The 23,982-nt window shown below is 40.7% G+C and overlaps 1 protein-coding gene across 1 annotated transcript in view; it reads right to left on the bottom strand.

Annotated features, from left to right (window-relative positions):
• SOGA3 (SOGA family member 3) overlaps positions 1-23,982 on the bottom strand; it is a 91,107-nt gene that overhangs the window by 7,283 nt on the left and 59,842 nt on the right. Inside the window, exons 3-5 of the mRNA XM_056566491.1 lie at positions 23,664-23,915; positions 18,045-18,356; positions 17,886-17,965 (exon numbers count right to left, since the gene is read on the bottom strand). Coding sequence (XP_056422466.1) covers positions 17,886-17,965; positions 18,045-18,356; positions 23,664-23,915 — 644 coding nt within the window. The remainder of the gene's footprint in view (positions 1-17,885; positions 17,966-18,044; positions 18,357-23,663; positions 23,916-23,982) is intronic.

Below are 23,982 nucleotides of genomic sequence, written 5' to 3'. Positions count from 1 at the left end.
AATCCACTCCCGCTGAGATTGACTGATACATTTCTCACTATATACAAATAAGGAACAAACCTGTCAATTAAGACCACCAGAGCAGGGAACAGCCCCTTGAAACCAATTGGATGACTAATTTTTTTACCAGCTACGTTGTCGTGTGGCTGTAAGAAAGTTTTCTGTATAATGAATAAACATGTATGGAGTATTGTAAGTTATTTGTAAGAGTATTTTTGTGCATTGCACCAATTACTTGCACACACTGAGATGAAACAAGATGTGTAAGGGTTAAAATCTGCAGTACTGTATCAGATAAATGATGTCAGGGTCCCGTAATCTCTCACAAACATTGACTTAGGGAGGAATTTCCTAGTCCAGCCTCCTCTTCCAGTATGGCCCAGGCCAGAAAAAGTTTGCCCATCTAGCCAGTCTTGGCCTGGCTTTGGTCAGTACAACATCTCCTAGCCCTTCTCTTGCCAGGGATACATACACCTAGGCCACATGTAATACCTCTAGGTAAAATCCTGTTCTAAAAGCAAGTTACTGTTCCTGCCAATGCTGTAAAAATAAAGTGTGTCAAGTCTTGACACCTTATCAAGTTTTCCTAAGTAGATCTCTACGGGTATCATGTCAAAAAACAGAGTTGTGTGAGTAAAAGTATACATATTGCACCACAGTAAGCCAACCTGTCAAGATCCTCATAAGTAGAGATAAAGCTAATTGAACTCTGGACACCTGTGAACACTTACATATGTCTACATCTGCATTAGTCAATGCACATAAAGTACCTCAGAGACTTCTAAATACCCTAAATTGGCTGTAGAAGTAACAATTAAAGGGACAATGACCAAATATCCATCTGGCTAAAAAGCTGTATCATTCCGAGCTTCACTCAAGCAACTGTATTGTACTAGATTTGTTTTTTGAATCAGATATTTTTATTAACATATTATAAAGTTAACAAACAATTACAAAAATACACAACAACCTACAACAGACAAAAAGGGCACCTCTCGGCACAAAGATTTGATAGAAAGGCACAATATACAGTTTATAATACATAGAACAATACAACTCCATACAGTCCTTCTCCACCCAGTGCATGAAAAGGAGACATTATAGAAGAGAACCCTGCACCTAAATAAAGAAATGTCTGTGACTGAGAGAACCCCCCTCACCAGCCAACCAGGTTAGACTACAGACCAGGGAAACAACCCAGACGGTACTCCCCATACCATGGGCTCCAGACTTAATTGAACTTATGCAGCACTTTATACTTTCGGTAGATCACCCGTTCAAGACGGACAATCAAAGAAGCATAGGTATCTAACTCAGTAATAGCTAGGAAGGGATGCAGAGAAATAGTGTGATCTACGGTGGTGCCCCCATTGAAAGATCAAATCGGTACCAGTCCGGCATTGATAACATTTCACATTTATTGGTTAATAAATATGAGAATCAGACATGCAAGACGCGATTGGGGGCAGGTTCCCCCTTTTTCAATTGCAGAAGTAATATCTAGTCAAATGCATTAGGTTGTCAATTAAATAATGGGAAAAGAAGCCCAGGGACGTGACAAAGGAGTTATATGTCATTTATTGTAAAACCATGTCCAATTCTAAAATACATATTAAAAACATCAATACAGTGTATTACAATAATATAACAACATAAAATAGGTTTACAAGTGTACTGGTATTCATAGATGCTTAGTACAGTTGTGTACATCGTGCACTGGGCAGTTCGTGCTGGTTCATTCATAAATTCAGGTAACCAATCCATGAATAGGTGAGCTTGACGTCACCATCTGAGCAGAGAATCGGAACTGAAGTTATCAATTTATACAATCACGTGTTCTGATGGCGACCAATGGGAGACGCCTGGTAACAGTATTCAAAAGTGAATGTGGCCAATAGTAGCAGCACCGATATACAAAAATATCCAATGGTAGCAGAGTCGATATCTAGTATTTATACAGTCACCTGTCCATTTGGTGATCAATGGGAGGTGCTCTGTCAATTTGTTCAAAATGTATGCGACCAATAGTAGCAGCGCCGATCTCTAATGTGATTTTACATAGTTGGAAGCCAACTATAAAGTTGGTTAAAAAAAAAAAAGTCTGTTCAACCAATCGGGTGTATGCCTCTGCCGGCTGATTTTCTCAAAGGAGAGCCGTTTAGTCAATCAAATCCTGACAGATGTTTTTGGAACAGAATATATATACACTAGCGTATATGAACGTGGTAACAGTAGCCAATCAGCTGAAGCTAGCTGTGGGGGTAGCAACCAATCAGAGTGTAGCCTCCCCGTGTTTTGGAAGGGAGGGAATTTTTTGTACATACATTGTATTTTTGGTATAATAAAGGGTTTTGAATGCCACTAAGTGAAGAAAATAACAGGTAATTGACATGAAGAGTGGCATCTATGTAAGGGAAAAGAAATGTATACAGTATGCTAGATAATCTTTAAGGCCTAGTGGAATTAAAGTTTTGAGCTTGAAAATCCAAAATTCTCTCTTCTGCATAGTTGCGTATATCGGCGATGGCTTGTGACGGAGATGTGTTCAATGGGTAGCAAGGAGAAATTTGAGAAATTACAGTCGTGTTTCTAAGCCACATGAAGGGAAACACTATGGTGTTGGTAAATTTTTTTACATTGGACCGATGTTTGTTGAGTCTGGCACTTAGCATTTGGGTGGTCCTTCCAACGTATTGGGTGCCGCAAGGGCATTCTAGTAAGTAGATAACATAGTCAGTTTTGCATGACATTAGGGATTTAATCCTATATGTCTCTCCTTTTGTGACATTCTTTACATCGGTTTTTAATATTCAAGCAGCACTTGCAGTTCGTGGTGCAGCACCGAAAATTGCTTCATTAGTGAAGATGGATTTCTTTTCATTTTTTAACTTGCTGGGGGCTAGGATATTATTAAGAGATCTATTTCTTCTAAATGTTACCTGAGGATGTGGGGGTATGATGCCTTTTAGAAAAGGATCCATTGATGATTTTTTGATCAGTGGAGTACGTTGTCAAAAAATTGTAAGAGTATGTACTCCCTCCAGGTATGTTGCTAGTAGGATTTATGGTTTTGGGTTGGAGACATGTTTTCTAGTCGAGGAGGCTGGCTTTGAACTTGCTGTTTTTGATAAGGGATTTCTTGTAGCCCTTTGCCCTGAATCTGCTGTCCAGGATTTTACTTTGGTTTAGAAAATCGGCCCTTGATATACAGTTTCGGCAGATTCTCTTATATTGTCCTTAGGGGATATTTTTTGTCCATTTGTCTGAATGTAAAATCCAAGTAACTATTCCTGTCAACGGCCTTAAAGAAAGTTTTGTTTTTTGTGGGTGTCATGTGATACTACGAGATCCAAGAATTCCGTGTTATTGTCATAGTGTGTGTGGGTGAAGTGGACATTCCAGGAATTTTTGTTTAGAGAGATGAATTGGGTTAGTTGGAATTCGCTGCTGTCCCATACGATAAATATATTGTCAATGTATCTCCGATATATTATGCAGTGTTTAAAAAGGGGATGGAAAAGGGGGTGGAAAAGATTTTACCAGGCAGGGTGCGAACTACGTCCCCATCGCGGTCCCGCAGTGCTGTCGGTATATTTGGCCATTGAATTAAAAAAAGTTTTGTTCCAGTATAGATCATATTGCTTGAAGTAGGAAATCATGTTGTTCTGTAGGCATCTGTTCATCACGGTCGAGGTATTGAGAGACGGCTGAGATTCCTTTATTGTTCTGTATAATTATATATAATGATGTGATGTCTATGGTGAGAAGGGAGTAAGAACATTACATGGTGAGGAAGGAGTAAGAACATTACTCCTTCCTCACCATGGACATCACTTCATTATATACAATTATACAGCACAATAAAGGAATCTCAGCCATCTCTCAATACCTCGACTGTGATGAACAGATGCCTACAGAACAACGTGATTTCCTACTTCCAAAAATTAAGATTTACCGTATTTTTCTCCATATAAGACTCTTCGGCATATAAGACGCACCCAATTTTAAAGGAGGAAAATCTAGAAAAAAAAAGATTCTGAACCAAATACTGTAGTAAAATATTTTATATCAGTATAGTTCCCCCACAATAGTTGGCAGTAGAGTTCCCCCACAATAGTTGGCAGTATAGTTCCCCCACAATGGTAGGCAGCTCCCCCCCCCCACAATGGTTGGCAGTATAGTTCCCCCACAATAGTTGGCAGTATAGTTCCCCCACAATGGTAGGCAGCTCCCCCCCCCCCACACAATGGTTGGCAATATAGTTCCCCCACAATAGTTGGCAGTATAGTTCCCCCACAATGGCAGGCAGCTCCCCCCCCCCCCACAATGGTTGGCAGTATAGTTCCCCCACAATAGTTGGCAGTATAGTTCCCCCACAATGGTAGGCAGCTCCCCCCCACAATAGTTGGCAGTATAGTTCCCCCACAATGGTAGGCAGCTCCCCCCCACAGACATACAGCTTCCAGCCATATACAGTGTACGGCTGGAGGCTGTATGGTTGTGTGCTGCCCCCACAGTGTTCCGGTCACCGCTCCTCTGGCCCGGTGTCACAATTTACTGCTATGGCCTATGGACCATCGCAGTAGGTGCCAGGACCGGAGGAGCGGTGACCGGAAGACTGAAGATTACGCGCGGCCGGTCACTCACCAGGCCCCGGCCAGCGCGTCTTCCTCCGGTCCTCCTGCGCCTCTATGGTTGTACGCACGGGACGTCACTGAGGTCCTGTGCGTACAACCATAGAGAGGCGGAGGATCGCAGGAGGACCGGAGGAGGACGCGCATCGGCCTGGGAATGGTTAGTGACCCGCGGACATCCTTATGTCCCGAAAAGATTTTTCGGGACACAGGGATGTCCGGCATAGGAAAACCTATGATTATCTGCCTGGGCCGGCTCCTGTGTGCAGCTGCAGGCGGGGGCCGGCCAGAGCAGGTAAAAACTAATTCATGTATACTAAAAACCAGGGTGCCTCCAGCTGTTGTGAAAATACAACTACCAGCATGCCCGGACAGCCTTTGCCGGTCCGGGCATGCTGGGAGTTGTAGTTTCACAACAGCTGGAGGCACCCTGGTTTTTAGTATACAGTTATTAGTAATTCACTTGCCCGGCGCCCGGAACTGTATGTTCCAGGCGTAGGGCAATAAACATAGTCGGGGAGTGAGGTGAAAAATTCACCGGTGGTCATGAGGCTGCTGCGGGCGGGGAGCGGGTAGTCAGCACTGTACCGCACCCCCACAGCCTCTGTACTTACCACTGACTTCCCGCTCTCGCCCGCAGCAGCCTCGGGCGTATATTCGCCGTATAAGACGCACCAACTCCCCCCCCCGTTTTGGGGAAGAAAAAGTGCGTCTTATACGGCGAAAAATACGGTATACTGGAACATAACTTTTCTCAATTCAATGGCCAAATATACCAACAGCACTGCGGGACCGCGATGGGGACGCGGTTCCCACCCACCCGGGCAAATCTTTTTATGCGTTCCTTCGAGGAACAACTGATTTACCAGACTCCCCTTTTTAAACACTGCATAATATATCGGAGATACATTGATGATATATTTATTGTATGGGACAGCAGCAAATTTCAACTAACCCAATTCATCTCCTCTCTAAATGAAAATTCCTGGAATGTCCAATTTATCCACACACACTATGACAATAACGTGAAATTCCTGGATGTCGTAGTATCACATGAAACCCAGGGCCATACAAAAACCAAAACATTCAAACTTTCTTTGAGGCCGTTGACGGGAATAGTTACTTGGATTCTACAAGCTGTCATTCAGATAAATGGACAAAAAATATCCCCTATGGACAATATAAGAGAATCTGCCGAAACTGTAGATCAAGGGCTGATTTTCTAAACCAAAGTAAAATCCTGGACAGCAGATTCAAGGCAAAGTGCTACCCGAAATCCCTTATCAAAAACAGCAAGTTCAAAACCAGCCTCCTCAACCAGAAATCTTGTCTCCAAACCAAAAACCATTAATCCTACTAGCAACATACCTCGAGGGAGTACATACTCTTACAATTTTTTGACAACGTACAAATTCACCAAACATATACTCCAGACACATTGGAATGTGCTACTGATGGATCCTTTTCTAGAATACATCATATCCCCACAATCCCAGGTAATATTTAGAAGAAACAGATTCCTTAAAGGTGTACTCCGGTGGAAAACTTTTTTTTTTTTTTTTTTAAATCAACTGGTGCCAGAAAGTTAAACAGATTTGTAAATTACTTCTATAAAAAAATCTTAATCCTTCTAGTACTTATTAGTTGCTGAATACTACAGAGGAAATTCTTTTCTTTTTGGAACACAGAGCTCTCTGCTGACATCATGACCACAGTGCTCTCTGCTGACATCTCTGTCCATTTTAGGAACTGTTCAGATCAGCATATGTTTGCTATGGCAATTTTCTCCTACTCTGGACAGTTCCTAAAATGGACAGAGATGTCAGCAGAGAGCACTGTGGTCATGATGTCAGCAGAGAGCTCTGTGTTCCAAAAAGAAAATAATTTCCTCTGTAGTATTCAGCAGCTAATAAGTACTGGAAGGATTAAGATTTTTTAATAGAAGTAATTTACAAATCTGTTTAACTTTCTGGCACCAGTTGATTTAAAAAAAAAGTTTTCCATCGGAGAACCCCTTTAAGAATGTCCTAGCTCCCAGCAAGTTAAAAAATGAAAAGAAATCCATCTTCACTAAAGAAGCAATTACAGGCTCTTTTCGGTGCTGCACAACGAACTGCAAGTACTTCTTGGATATTAAAAACCGATGTAAAGAATTTACATCCAACACAACAGGAGAGACATATCGGATCAAATCCCTAATGTCATGCAAAACTGACTAATCTACTTACCAGAATGTCCTTCCCAATACGTCGGAAAAACTACCCAAATGCTAAGTACCAGACTTAACAAACATCTGTCCAATGTCAAAAATGGGTACCACCTCCTTAGTGTTTCCCGTCATGTGGCTTTGAAACACGACTGTAATTTCTAAAATTTCTCCATGCTACCCATTGAAAACATCCCCGTCACAAGCCATGGCTTGGCCATGGCGTCCAACTATGCAGAAGAGAGAATTTTTGGATTTTCAAGCTCAAAACTTTAATTCCGCTGGGTCTAAACGAGTTTATCGAGCATTCTGTGTAAATTTCCTTTTCCTTACATAGATGCCACTCTTCATGTCAACTACCTTTTATTTTCTTCACTTAGTGGCATTCAAAACCCTTTATTATACCAAAAAGACAATGTATGTACAAAAAATTCCCTCCCTTTCAAAACACGGGGAGGCTATACTCTGATTAGCTACGACCCCCCAGCTAGCTTCAGCTGATTGGCTACTGTTACCACGTTCATATATACGCTAGATATTCTGTTCCAAAAACACCCGTCAGGATTTGATTGGCTAAACAGCTCTCCTTTGAGAAAATCAGCCGGCAGAGGCATACACCTGATTGGTTGAACAGACTTTTTTTAAAACCGACTAAATAGCAGGTTTTTAAACTATGTAAAATCACATTAGAGAGCATCACTACTACTATTGGTCGCATACATTCTGAACAAGTTTACCGGGCGCCTTCCATTGGTCACCAAATGGACACGTGACTGTATAAAAACTAGATATCGACAATGCTACCATTGGATATTTTTGGATATCGGTGCTGCTACTATTAGCCGCATTCACTTTTGAATACTGTTACCAAGCGCCTCCCATTGGTCGCCATCAGAACACATGATTGTATAAATAGATAACTTCAGTTCCGATTCTCCGCTCAGAGGGTGACGTCAAGCTCACTTACTCACGGATTGGTTACCTGAATTTATGAATGAACCAGCACGAACTGCCCAGTGCACAATGTACACAACTATACTTCAAGCCTTGTCTTCAATTCCAAATCTCCTCACTCTAGCAGCGCTCTTCATACATTGCATTTACATTTGAAAGCATCTATGAATACCAGTACACTTGTAAACCTATTTTATGTTGCTATTTTATTGTAATACACTGTATTGATGTTTTTAATAGGGATCGACCGATATCGGTTTTTTAGGGCCGATACCAATAATCGGTGGAGGTTAGGGCCGATAGCCGATAACTTATACCGATATTCCGGTATAAGTTATCAGCTATTTATCCCCCCTCGACACCGCTGCAGATCATTGATTTAAAGCGGGCGCTTTAAATCAATGCACTGCAGTGGCTTTTGCGGTGCCATAGGCCGCCGCCACCACCACCCGCTTCTCTCCCCCTACCTGTCAGGGTGGTCCGGGCCATCCTTCCTTCCTGTAGTATCCAACGGCATTCCGGGTGGAGGGTGAACCGGATTGGGCTGTCCTTCTTCTCCGGGGATCATCTTCTCCACTCCGGGCAGGCTCCGGCCTAGTACGCTGCATAGACGCCGCTGCGCAGTGACGCCCGTGCGCAGCGACGCACCTGACGTCACGGCGTAGCGGCGTCTATGCAGCGTACTAGGCCGGAGCCTGCCCGGAGTGGAGAAGATGACCCCCGGAGAAGGACAGCCCGGACCGGTTCACCCTCCACCCGTAATGCCGTCGGACACTACGGGAAGGAAGGATGGATGGCCCGGACCACCCCCATTACGGGTAAGTAAAAAAAATGTTATTTACTCGGAAGGTGGGGGAGGGGCCTGACCGATATAGCGGTATGGGCAAAAATCCATACCGGTATACCGCCCAGCACTATGGTGGGGGGTGCGACACGGTGCGGTGGGTCAGGGGGGCGGTGCAGTGGGGGCGGTGCGGGGAGGGGCATTATCGGCAAGGTAATTGCCGATACCGATTATGCCCAAAATCGTGATTATCGGCCTATAATATCGGCCATACCGATAATCGGTCGATCCCTAGTTTTTAACATGTATTTTAGAATAGGACATGGTTTTACAATAAGTGACGTATAACTCCTTTGTCACGCCCTTGGGCTGACCCCTGACCTGTGGACTTCGACGCTTCTTTTTCCATTATTTAAATGATAACCTAATGCATTTTACTAGACATAACTTCTGAAATTGAACAAGAGGGAACCTGCCCCCGAAATGTGTCTTGCATGTCTGATTCTCATATCTATTAACCAATACATGTGAAATTTTATCTATACCGGACTGGTACCAATTTGATCTTTCAACCGCAGCGCCACCGCAGATCACATCATTTCTCAGCGACCCTTCCTATACTCCTGCCGACCCCTATTGGACACTTTGGCCAGATTCTGCAGGCTGTAGCCCGAGATCCAACATCTGACCCCATACGGAAAGGTGATACACTTCATATCAAGATATACCCCAGATGAGTGCAACTCTTAACTGGGTTTTTCTGGGGAATTTACCCACGGAATTACATGAGTCGCTGCCCTCTCCTCCTTTTTCTGTTTTTTACATATATTCAGTAATAGCTAGAGGAGTGGGGCGGAGCCAGAACTGAACAATGAGTTTCCTCGCCCAATAGAGAACTTCCACTTGAGGGCCAGCAAGCTCTTCACTACAGCCAATAAGGCCCAAGAGACAACATTTGGGTGAGAGAGGGAATTACATACCCTAAACTCTATGTATAATGTCTAAGACCTCTCGACAAAAGGGAAGAAACAGAGGGCAATCCCAAACCATATGCAAGAAAGTAGCACCATCCTGCTCACAAGGAGTCGAAGCATAAGCCAAGCATATATAGCAAAAGAATCGGCCTTGGAAAGGGACAACAATGGGGTATAAGACAAAGCCGTTTCCCACCCACATCACAGCTCCATTTGCCTTGAACAGTAAGGGGTATCGTAGGAGCTCATTGTATAAAGAGGAGATAACACCTGAGGAATCCTGGGACATCACCACCAAATCCAAAGGGGGGCAAGAGTGAACAGCTAAAGACCTTGACATGACCCACATCTCAACAGCATGACGGAGTTGTAGATAATGGTTGCAGATAATGAGGTACACAACAGATCAAGGGTCAACTTAAATTTTTGGAAAGACTTGAACAACCCATCCAGGTACAATTGCCCCAATTGGACAACACATCTCTGCTCCCAAAATGCATAGTCCGGCAATAACAGAAGTTCAGGAAGGGTCGGGTATTGTACTGGATTTGTACAAGAAGTTTAAGTTAAAGTTTAAAGAAAATCTGTCACCAGTGTCAGTAAACTCCATAATTAATGCGCCTTGAATATCTTCAAGGCAGCATTAAGGTAGCACCTGTGAGGCCATGCACCCATATTAGCCAACTCAGGTGGGGCTTGCAACTTTCCTCCCTCCTCCCATTGCATGTGTGCTCAGTCACGCTGGAGGGTATCTGGGAGGAGGTTGTGAGTATGCTGCCGTTGCCGTTGAGTATGCTGTTTTGCTTATCACGCACAGGTAGGATTAGCGTAGGTCCCGCACCATCTTGAGAAACCTTGGCGTTGGTGTGCGGGTTCTGGTGTGTCCTTCATATAAGGATACACCGGCGAATGTCTCAATTTTAACATCAGTGTTGAGGGATAGCCAATGTCATTGTATACATCTACCACAGTAGTGCACCCATATTCCTGTATTGTATTATTCTAATTGTTACACATCCACACCGTCTATCTGGTGTAGGATTCTATTGTAGCACTTGTAATCCGCTGCAGGCATCCTCCATTGTATGCATTTTTATGCTGGGGATCCCCCTTAGCAACGGACTACAAGGGCAGGATCTGCTCCCCCAGTATAAATGCACAACCGCATTTGGGGTTGAGCACCTCCAGCCATTTGAGACCACGTTTTTTGTTTAAATGTTATACTTGGAGGTGTGTAAACTCCATAATTAATGCGCCTTGAATATCTTCAAGGCAGCATTAAGGTAGCACCTGTGAGGCCATGCATCCATATTAGCCAACTCAGGTGGGGCTTGCAACTTGCCTCCCTCCTCCCATTGTATGTGTGCTCAGTCACGCTGGAGGGTATCTGGGAGGAGGTTGTGAGTATGCTGCCGTAATTGCCCACTGGCCCCTGTTTTGCTTATCACGCACAGGTAGGATTAGCGTAGGTCCCGTACCATTTTGAGAAACCTTGGCGTTGGTGTGCGGGCTCTGGTGTGTCCTTCATATAAGGATACACCGGCAAATGTCTCAATTTTAACATCAGTGTTGAGGGATAGCCAATGTCATTGTATACATCTACCACAGTTGTGCACCCATATTCCTGTATTGTATTATTCTAATTGTTACACATCCACACCGTCTATCTGGTGTAGGATTCTATTGTGGCACTTGTAGTCCGCTGCAGGCATCCTCCATTGTATGCATTTATATGCTGGGGATCACCCCTAGAAACGGACAACAAGGGCAGGATCTGCTCCCCCAGTATAAATGCACAACCGCATTTGGGGATGAGCACCTCCAGCCATTTGAGACCACGTTTTTTGTTGTTTGTCACCTGCACTAACCTGTCGGTACCGACAGGTAGTGCAGTTGACACTGATGACAATGTAACTTACCTTGTCCCGTTCCGTGGATCTCCGGTAATCACCTCTTCAGCTTCAGCTGAGAACAGCAGCGGTGATGTCACTAAGCTCCGCCTGTGCCAAGCCGGGCCAAGAGTTGAAGCTTAACATAGAAGATTACCAGAGATCCCCGGCATTGAACGGGACAAGGTAAGTACCGTTGTCATCAGACTCATCTCCACTACCGACAGGTCCTAGTGTCCAGAGGACTAATTTCTGCACTTTGCACTATAGGAACAACTCAATTGACAAAAGGATAGTTGCATCTCCAGGGGAACATTAGGTTAGCTACACTGCCCTGTATTAACATGGCAATGATCGGTGCCATCAACGATTGATTAAGCCTGAATTTCAGGCTTGGAGCAATCAATCAACGAGCGGACGCGCAGGAGGCAGGTAAGTGACCCTCCTGCTGTGTCCCAGCTGATCGGGACAACGCGATTAGATCGCGATTGTCCCGATCAGCCCGACTGAGCAGCCGGGATGCTTGAAAGTACACCTTCAGACACGGCGATGAACTTAGATCGCCGCGTCTAAAGATGTAATGCCGGACATCTGCCTGATCGGCGATGTCCGGCATAGCATGGGTCCTGGTTGCTAAGAGCAACCGGGACCCCACGGATATAACGTATATAGCATTATATCTGAAGGAGCGCAAATGGACGTTAATAAGCGTCCATTTGCACATAGGGAGTTAAAAAAGCAGCAGCCCCCCAGGGGCCGCTGCCTCCAGAGCCAGGGGGGGGGGGGGGAAGAGACGGAGGGGACCGCAAAGAGGAAAAAGAGACGGAGGGGGACAGGGGGGGGGGGGGGGACAAGGAAAACAGCAGAGCATGCTCATAAGGAGCATGCCCATAGGGAGGGATACAGGCACAGGCAGGGGAGAGGGCTTTGGCCACAGGCAGGGAAGAGGGCAAAAGGAACGGGCGGGACAGGGCTCACAGGGGCCATAGTGGGTAGGAGAGCGGGACTGTGAGAGGTCCGCCAGCCTCCCGAACCCGCCTCGGGTGCAACAGGAGGGGAGGCCAGCTCAGCCATAAGGGAGCATGCCAGCCCCCACCCTCCTGCTCCATCCAGGCCACAAATAAAAGGCAGACACATACCAACCAGCAGTCAAAACTCCGGGTCCTGGGCAGATTGAGGGGGGAAGGGAGGCACCACAGCTATAAATACCCAGGGGAGGGCCCCTGAAAGCCCGGGAAACTATTACACCACTGATTGGTGCACTCCTTCCCCCCACCCATGGGACATACCACTATAGTTACCAACAAGTTTTTACAGACGGGGGAGGGGGCTAAAAACCTTGCCTGTATATTTCTTAACCCCTTAACTGCTCACCAGTCAGGGGGCAAGCTAGTTATGCACAGCATGCCCCTCCATTATGATAGTTTTTTTTTTTTTTTTTTTTAACATACTGTGGAGTGCAGAGAAAGAACAAAGAAGCTACAGAGTCTTCTACTTCTGCCTACAGGCACTGAAGTGAGAAGGTTTATATATTTTGCCAGATAAGGCAGTCATTAACATTAGTCAATAACAATAGGCAGAGGTATTTAGCAACACAACTAGCAGAAAATCTGTTAGTATCAACATTTACTGTACATGCACTGTATGTTTTAATGTGAATCACAACCTCATAAAAGTTAACCTAAATATTTTAAATACACATAATTAAAGTTGTATTCAATAGATTGGGCTTCAGTTAAGGAGTTTATACCGCAAGGGCATTTTGCTCAGAGGGGTTTGGTCCGTCTCCATTTCAGGCTCCCATGGTGTAGGCAGCATGACATTCCTGACAACGTTTTCTTTAAGCACTGACTAGTTTATTTATGTAGCCAATGAAGAGTTAACCTACTTCTTTGTCTATCATCTACATATAATAAAGTCAGCTGTTACTCTACAATTAGAGTAATCAGCAAGTATATCTCTAATACATAATCTGCTAAAAGACAAAGGGGAAGTCTATTGCTCTAGCCAATGCTTATCATGTTTGAAGAAGGACCCTGTTGTGTCTCCCACCTCGCAAAAATGTATTTGTTCAATCGTTGTGTCAACTTCTATATTCCTGCCAAAAACCTAATAAAATGTTTCTGCTGTTAAGCTGACCTTAAGTTCATATAAAAACACATACCACGGCCCCATTACTGTGTATTGTAGTCTCTTCCACTTCCAACTTGGAGCAGAAACAGTAATGTTTCTACTTAAATGAAAAAGACATTACTCTTGTGAGGATAAAATCATGTTGTAGATATAAAGACTTCTTTCTTAAACTACACTGATTCTACGCCAACATTGGCCTGTTCCATCAAGTAAAACTCAGGGATAAAAAAGGATTTGGCCACATTCTTATAGCCTCATGGGAAATGGGATTTCTGACACAAGTCCAAAACCATATTTCTTGGGAGCATTTCTTAAACATATCGAGAAAAACCATTGTATTTCAAGAAGCAATGATATGTGAAATGGTTATTTTTTCTGTATAGATGTTATCTTTTTGTTAGTTTTTCTATAAGATTCTGGAATAAGACTGGTGGTGTACATGACGCCCCGGAAGAAGCATCTAATTGCGAAACGTTGGGTGACGGAGGTCCTGGTGTGTCCTTAGAAGGTGAAGTTAACAACCTCTTGCTATGTGTATAAATGTATAGGGCTGTTACCTTACTGGGTGCAGCCACTAGTTGGGACACTTTTGTTATTACAAAGTAGGCTCTTTTAGCTATCTGTATACACAGGTATTTTTGGGGATTAACCCCTTGTTCTATGGACCTCCGGTTGTGTATTTGTAGGACCATCTTGGTATTTTGTGCCTTTTTTAAATGTTTTTAAATGTATGTCTTTTTTGCTAAACAATAAAGATCGAAATTTGTGTCCCAGAATACCTTGGTTTTTCTTCGATGTTATTATATAACCTTTAAACCATACCTGTCAATAGAAAAGACTTTTTACATATCCTAGATGCATGTCAAAAGTTTTTATCAGTCGGAGTCTGAGTGTTCAGACCCTGACAGATGATGAGAATAAGCAGGGAAATAAGCGTGACCTTTAAAAGGGACAGTGATTAAATATCCATTTATCTGGCTAAAGAGTCCTCCATCCAGGTCACATGACACAGGGCTGGGATTACGCAAAGCATGGTGTTCTTCCTTGTGGTTCTCATGATCAGTCCGATCAAAACTTTTCATATGTCTATTTAAGGCTAAGTTCACACTACGGAATTTCCGCCTGCAATTCCGCTTTGAAATTGCAGGCAGAAATTCCGCTTACTAAAATGTATAGTATAGTGAATGGGTTTCCGTTCACAAATTCACACTTTGGAATTTGTGAAGCGGAATTTGTGAACAGAAAATCTGCTTGAAAATTTCACCACCAATCCTAAAGATTACGGTGGCCAGTCATGGTATATGAACAGAGGGTCAAAGGGGAAGAGCACCATGGCACCAGGCATTTCCTATTCTTATAGACAAGGTGGGAAAAGGGTATGACAGCATTAATCAGATCTCTCCACTTAGCCATAGTAGGGAGCCTCGGGTTCATTCATCGAAGGGCCACAGCCTTTTTTGCCAAGAACAGTGATTCCTGTAAAAAGGTGCGGGTATGATGAGGCCACACCTCTTCATCCATAACTCCGAATATACACACCAAGGGATCCAATGGAGGAGGAGGATTCACAAGAGTAGCAAGGAGTCACAACACTTCAGTCCAGAAATCTACAATATATGAGCACGCCCAAAGGAGGTGCCAGAAATCCGCCAGAGCTGCACCACACCGGTGACAAGCATTAGAAGCAGATCTACCCATTCTATGCAATCTAATGAGAGTGACATAACTGTAATGAATAATTTTTAATTAAATGAGTTTATTATTGGCAGCCAGAGATACAACCATGTGAGAGGAAAGAATCTCCTTCCAATCATCATCAGTAATGGAACGGATATAGGATTGCCAGCATCGTACTGCAGTCAAGGGCGCACGGTATTTCTTAGCTTGTATAAGGTGAGTATAAAAGATGTACACGAGACCCCGAGGACCATGTGATTTCAATACCCCGATCAATGGAAAATGCAGAAATAGGTGGGCTCCCCTCCGGAAACTGAACATTAAGGGCGTGTCGCAATTGCAGATATTTAAAAAAAAACAATGTCGAGGAATATTATATTCAGACTGCACTTGATCAAAAGACAGCAGCACATTTTCAGAGAACAGGTGTTCTAAAGTATGAACTCCAACATTCTGCAAAAACGGAGGGTCAAGAGTACCAGCAAAATGTGTGAAATTTGGATTATGCCACAGCGGAGTATCTGAGGGTATATCATTATAAGAGTAAACAGATTTAGCAGCCTTCCATATTTGGACAGCCAGTTTGTGAAGAGGCAAAAAAGTTTGGCCTCCCATCGTCCGACTCTCTAACACAAGCTTCAAAGAGAGACTGGGTACATACTGGGACAAGGACTGTTCAGCATCAGGCGTTGGGGCATCAAGCACCCAATGACGAATAAAATGGAGTTGACCAGCTAAATAATATAGGTGAAAATCAGGCAGAGACATACCAGCTGCCAACTTTGGAAATTGCCGACTGGTCAGGCGAATTTTGGGCCTGTTAGGACCGCAGATAAAGGGGGACAGAAGGGAGTGTAACGTATTAAAAAAAGATTTTGGAACCGGGACAGAGGCATGCTCCAAAGCATAGAGGCATTCAGGTAGGATAATAAGCTTTATAAGATTAATACGGCCAGCAACAGCAAGGGGCAGCGTCCTCCATATCCTAAATTTATCTCTAATGTATGGCAAAAGGAACAGAATATTAGAATGATTGAATTATTCCTGTGAATAAATAGCCCCAGATACTTGAACTTGGTCCCCACCGGAAGTCCACACATGACAGAAGTCCAATAGCAGCATAATAACTGATTTAGTCCAGTTAATGAACAAGTCCTAAAAATAACCAAACCTGTCCATCAAGCGGATCATATAAGGCAATGTGAGGTCAGGGCTAGAAAAAAAAAAAAAAAAAGAACAATATCATTGGCGTAGAGCCTGATTCGCTCCTCTCTCCCTCCTGTCGACATACCAAGGTAATCAGGATCCTGCCGAATACACAACAGGAGCGGGGACAGAGGACACCCCTTCCACATCCCTCGGCCTAAAGAAAACGGGAGAGAACAAATACCATTCACGAGGACCTGAGCCTTGGGATGTCTATACAGGATGGAGATTCACTTCCTGAAATTAGGACCAAACCCGAACTTGTTAAGTGCACTGACTGACTTACACAACCATAGATTCTTCCTATGGGCTTGTTAACTATGAAAACCAGCTACGTTCCTATACTGGGAATTGCTATGCTCAAAGCACTACCTTCTCACTATCCATTCCCCTATACTGTCTCCACAGTTGTCAGAAAAGCATAAGGATGAATAATGTTTAGCCTTCACAAGCTTATTATAAGATCATAAGATCACCTATAATATCCAAGGGTACATGTATCCCTAGGAACAGGTGATATAGCAGATAGGTGTAGTAAAAGAGGTTATTCGGCAAGGGGAATCGTCTGTGGGGGTTAGAACAATGCCCATTCTAAAGTAAAAAAATATTTTAAAAAAAAACCTCTACTGACTTCCAGTGCTCCCGCAGTGTCTCAGATGTCCTGCTTCAGTCCCCAGCTGCTTTCCTCATCCTAAGCAGTAGCGTGATGCTTGGGCCCAAAGTGATGTCGGGGCCAGCTGCTGCTAGTGATTGGCTGAGCAGCAGGGTGACACAGTGGGCCCCGACATTACTCCAGGCCCAAGTGTAAGGGTGCGTTCACACTTAGCAAATCAAGAGAAATTCACGCCGAAAAATTTACGGGCGGAAAAAAGAAGTGAAAGGTTTTTCAGCCACTTCCGCACGAATTCCGTGCAAATTCCACATAAAAACAATGTCGGGCGGAATTTATTTTTACCATTGACTTCTATTGAGGATTCAAGAGGAATTTCTCGAGCAAATTCCTCTTGAATTACTCTGTGTGAACGCAGCCTAACGCTGCAGTTCAGGAAGAGAATTGCAGCCATGGACCAGAACAGGACACTGGAGACACCACTAAAGTGCTGGAGGTTACTTATTTCTTTTCTACTCTATTCTAATTCAGGCAGGTTCCTCTGCCAATCCTTCCTTCAGCTTGCCAAGTGCATAACAACAGTCCCTGGAATCTTCCCAGATGCTGATGCCAGCCATGGTTTAAGCAATAGAGTGTGCTAAAGGGGAGGGAGGAAACAAAGGAAAGGCAATGGAATATTTTACATTATTACATTGAGCTATAGTTAATAAAAGCTATAAAAGAGTCGGCCCAATCACAGTTCTGTGTACCATAATAAAATCAATAACTAGTAACTCTAAACCTTTATACATAATTGACACTTTCAGGAGAATACATACTTTTTGCAGTTGGTTCTTGTCTGGATTTCTTCCTGGTATTTACACAGTTCTTCGCTTACTTTAGCAATCTCTTTCAATGCCTGTAGAATAAATACAGCTTACAGATGACTGTAAATTACAATCATATCCAGTCTTATGAAGCCTATTTCATGCACTTACATCATTCAGGGTGTCATTTTCTGTCTTGGACATTCTTTGGGCAATGCTCTTTTCAGATTCAACGCTGCAGATATGGTAATTCTGACTGAGCATTTTGAGCTCCGTCTTCTCTACCTTGGTACGAGAATAGTCATTATGCCACATCCTGTCAATACTGTCAGGCTTAATGCTAACCACATCATTCACTCCTGCCACATTTGTTGTTTTTGTAGGTTCAACCTGTGAAAAGGGCAGGGAGAACTGCAGCATTTTTTCCTCCAGCCTGTCTTCAGCACTATTCTTCTCCCTTCTCAATTTGACTTCCTGATACAGCTGAACAAAAGAAAAAGAAAACTTAAGGAAGAAATCCAGGATTTTTGTTTCTTATATATAGTATTCCTTGTGTTTTCCTGTTTTACCTGATGTGGCATGCATGGACTGTTAGCCATCTTAATGACAATTTCCCTACTGATTTGGTTTCATATTGCTGATTGCAGTTCCCATGATGTGTCTGGCATTGCAAAGAGAGGGAGTAGAGCCCCATCACTGCACTTGCTCTATCATATCATAAGTGCAGTGACAGGTCAGTGATATAAACTTCAGTTCCAAGAATGACATAGAGCATTATACTGTATGGTGTAGAACTACAGCCTGTGTGCTTTCCTCTTTGTCTGTTTGTACACGGGATATTGGTGTGAGGCTGCAATTTGTAGAACACCCTACAGAATCTGTTTAATGCACATAGCAGAGGCAGCACTGTGATCAGGTGAGGTGTATAACTCTACAACTCTGTAGTTAATCAATGTATGGACTTTGTATGGACTCTACTCCTTTATACCCTGATTCCACAGAGTTAGCAACATCAATCTATAAATGGAGACATAGAGATATAGTAGACCTGGGTGGGGAGCGGTCTGTGAGCTGCCAGAAGAAATATGATAGGGGATAAAGTCATCATGTTGTTCACAGGAAGTCACCTGACACAGGGCAGACCATTTCCTATGTCACATGAAGCCCAGTCATTTTCTGGTTGTCAGACTATTATAAAATACCTACAATTTATTCAGTACTTAAAGTGGTGGTCATTTATTTCCCTCACTGTCCCACTACCACCACCATTCTCATGGAGCCCAGACCTCCTGCACAGCACTTCCAGGGGTTGGCACAAGTATTTGCCTGTGTAGCCACAGCGGTGTCCAGCATTAGCCACTGTTTGGTTGAGCAGGAAAAATGTCACTAACACCCTGAGCCTGGGAATGCTGCTCATTTAAACCAGGATCCCTGATAATTGTGTTGGGGGTTCAAGGAGAGTGAGTATAGTTCTTTTTCCACTAGCCTAGAATACCCCTTTGATAGTCACAGTAGGCATCTGCCCTACATTATTTGTAGTCACAAGAATCTTCTATCACTTTTAAATCAAACAGTGACATCAGGAGATAGAGAGATTAGATAGATGATAGATAGATATGAGATAGATAGATAGATAGATAGATAGGTATGAGATAGATAGATAGATATGAGATAGATAGATGTGAGATAGATATGAGATAGATAGATAGATATGAGATAGATAGATAGATATGAGATAGATAGATATGAGATAGATAGATTGATATGAGATAGATAGATATGAGATAGATAGATAGATATGAGATAGATAGATATGAGATAGATAGATATGAGATAGATAGATATGATAGATAGATAGATATGAGATAGATAGATAGATATGAGATAGATATGAGGTAGATAGATATGATATAGATAGATAGATATGAGATAGATAGATAAGAGATAGATATGAGATAGATAGATAGATATGAGATAGATAGATATGAGATAGATAGATAGATATGAGATAGATAGATATGATAGATAGATAGATATGAGATAGATAGATAGATATGAGATAGATATGAGATAGATAGATATGATATAGATAGATAGATATGAGATAGATAGATATGAGATAGATAGATAGATATGAGGTAGATAGATAGATATGAGATAGATAGATATGAGATAGATAGATATGAGATAGATAGATAGATATGAGATAGATAGATAGATAGATATGAGATAGATAGATAGATAGATAGATAGATAGATATGAGATAGATAGATAGATATGAGATAGATAGATAGATAGATATTAGATAGATAGATGTGAGATAGATATGAGATAGATAGATAGATATGAGATAGATAGATAGATGAGATAGATAGATAGATATGAGACAGATAGATTTGATTGAGATAGATAGATATGAGATAAATAGATATGAGATAGATAGATATGAGATAGATAGATAGATATGAGATAGATATGAGATAGATAGATAGATATGAGATAGATATGAGATAGATAGATATGAGATAGATAGATAGATAGATAGATATGAGATAGATAGATAGATAGATATGAGATAGATAGATGGATAGATATGAGATAGATATGAGATAGATAGGAGATAGATAGATAGATATATATGAGATAGATAGATAGATAGATATGAGATAGATAGGAGATGGATATGAGATAGATATGAGATAGATAGATAGATAGATAGACAGGAGATAGATAGATATGAGATAGATAGATAGATATGAGATAGATATGAGATAGATAGATATGAGATAGATAGATATGAGATAGATAGATAGATAGATAGATATGAGATAGATAGATGGATAGATATGAGATAGATGGATAGATATGAGATAGATAGATAGATAGATATGAGATAGATAGGAGATAGATAGATATGAGATAGATAGATAGATATATATGAGATAGATAGGAGATGGATATGAGATAGATAGATATGAGATAGATAGATAGATAGATAGATAGATAGATATGATATAGATAGATATGAGATAGATATGAGATAGATAGATAGCTATGAGATAGATAGATATGAGATAGATAGATAGATAGATATGAGATAGATAGATAGATAGATATGATATAGATAGATAGATATGAGATAGATAGATAGATATGAGATATATAGATAGATATGAGATATAGATGTGAGATAGATATGAGATAGATAGATAGATATGAGATAGATAGATAGATGAGATAGATAGATATGAGACAGATAGATTTGATTGAGATAGATAGATATGAGATAAATAGATATGAGATAGATAGATATGAGATAGATAGATAGATATGAGATAGATAGATAGATATGAGATAGATATGAGATAGATAGATAGATATGAGATAGATAGATATGAGATAGATAGATAGATATGAGATAGATAGATGGATAGATATGAGATAGATAGATATGAGATAGATAGATAGATAGATATGAGATAGATAGATAGATATGAGATAGATAGGAGATGGATATGAGATAGATATGAGATAGATAGATAGATAGATAGACAGGAGATAGATAGATATGAGATAGATAGATAGATATGAGATAGATATGAGATAGATAGATAGATATGAGATAGATAGATATGATAGATAGATAGATATGAGATAGATAGATAGATATGAGATAGATATGAGATAGATAGATATGATATAGATAGATAGATATGAGATAGATAGATATGAGATAGATAGATAGATATGAGGTAGATAGATAGATATGAGATAGATAGATATGAGATAGATAGATATGAGATAGATAGATAGATATGAGATAGATAGATAGATAGATATGAGATAGATAGATAGATATGAGATAGATAGATAGATAGATATGAGATAGATAGATAGATAGATATGAGATAGATAGATGTGAGATAGATATGAGATAGATAGATAGATATGAGATAGATAGATAGATGAGATAGATAGATAGATATGAGACAGATAGATTTGATTGAGATAGATAGATATGAGATAAATAGATATGAGATAGATAGATATGAGATAGATAGATAGATATGAGATAGATATGAGATAGATAGATAGATATGAGATAGATATGAGATAGATAGATATGAGATAGATAGATAGATATGAGATAGATAGATAGATAGATAGATAGATAGATATGAGATAGATAGATGGATAGATATGAGATAGATATGAGATAGATAGGAGATAGATAGATAGATAGATATATATGAGATAGATAGATAGATAGATAGATATGAGATAGATAGGAGATGGATATGAGATAGATATGAGATAGATAGATAGATAGATAGATAGACAGGAGATAGATAGATATGAGATAGATAGATAGATATGAGATAGATATGAGATAGATAGATATGAGATAGATAGATATGAGATAGATAGATAGATAGATATGAGATAGATAGATGGATAGATATGAGATAGATGGATAGATATGAGATAGATAGATAGATAGATATGAGATAGATAGGAGATAGATAGATATGAGATAGATAGATAGATATATATGAGATAGATAGGAGATGGATATGAGATAGATAGATATGAGATAGATAGATAGATAGATAGATATGATATAGATAGATATGAGATAGATATGAGATAGATAGATAGCTATGAGATAGATAGATATGAGATAGATAGATAGATATGAGATAGATAGATAGATAGATATGATATAGATAGATAGATATGAGATAGATAGATAGATAGATATGAGATATATAGATAGATATGAGATATAGATGTGAGATAGATATGAGATAGATAGATAGATATGAGATAGATAGATAGATAGATGAGATAGATAGATATGAGACAGATAGATTTGATTGAGATAGATAGATATGAGATAAATAGATATGAGATAGATAGATATGAGATAGATAGATAGATATGAGATAGATATGAGATAGATAGATAGATATGAGATAGATATGAGATAGATAGATAGATATGAGATAGATAGATATGAGATAGATAGATAGATATGAGATAGATAGATGGATAGATATGAGATAGATAGATATGAGATAGATAGATAGATAGATATGAGATAGATAGATAGATATGAGATAGATAGGAGATGGATATGAGATAGATATGAGATAGATAGATAGATAGATAGACAGGAGATAGATAGATATGAGATAGATAGATAGATATGAGATAGATATGAGATAGATAGATAGATATGAGATAGATATGAGATAGATAGATAGATATGAGATAGATAGATATGAGATAGATAGATAGATAGATATGAGATAGATAGATGGATAGATATGAGATAGATAGATATGAGATAGATAGGAGATAGATAGATAGATATATATGAGATAGATAGGAGATAGATATGAGATAGATAGATATGAGATAGATAGATAGATATGAGATAGATAGGAGATGGATATGAGATAGATATGAGATAGATAGATAGATATGAGAGATGGATAGATATGAGATAGATAGATATGAGATAGATAGGAGATAGATAGATAGATATATATGAGATAGATAGGAGATAGATATGAGATAGATAGATATGAGATAGATAGATAGATATGAGATAGATAGGAGATGGATATGAGATAGATATGAGATAGATAGATAGATAGATAGATAGACAGGAGATAGAGAGATTAGATAGATGATAGATAGATAGATAGATAGATAGGTAGGTAGATTAGGTACTTCAGCCTTAACACTTTGGGCCTTATTTTAATAATGTAGTCAATACATACCTCTTCTATCTTTCTCTGCATCAGTTTCCACTGGCATTCCCATTCTTTCCTTTCATTGTCAAATTTTTCTAACATCTCCATCTTTTCCATTTTCCAATTCCATTCATTACCCTCTAATGGAGTCCTAAGCTCCATGGCAGCAGCAATGCTATCTCCCAGCAGATGTTTCTGTTCTGATTCTTCTGTCTTTGTGTCCTTCCGGTTGGCTGGATTACTCTGACTGGCGCATGTCTTTGCAGTAATTTCTTCTACCTGTAAAAAAGTTGAACAAAATAATTTGATAAAACAGTATATAGTGAAGAAATATGCCTTTATATTA

The sequence above is a fragment of the Hyla sarda genome, chromosome 3 (assembly GCF_029499605.1).
Source record: "Hyla sarda isolate aHylSar1 chromosome 3, aHylSar1.hap1, whole genome shotgun sequence".
NCBI classification, from domain to species: Eukaryota; Metazoa; Chordata; class Amphibia; order Anura; family Hylidae; genus Hyla; species Hyla sarda.
Note: the sequence above shows the minus strand (reverse complement) of the source record. Positions and strands in the feature narration are given on the sequence as shown.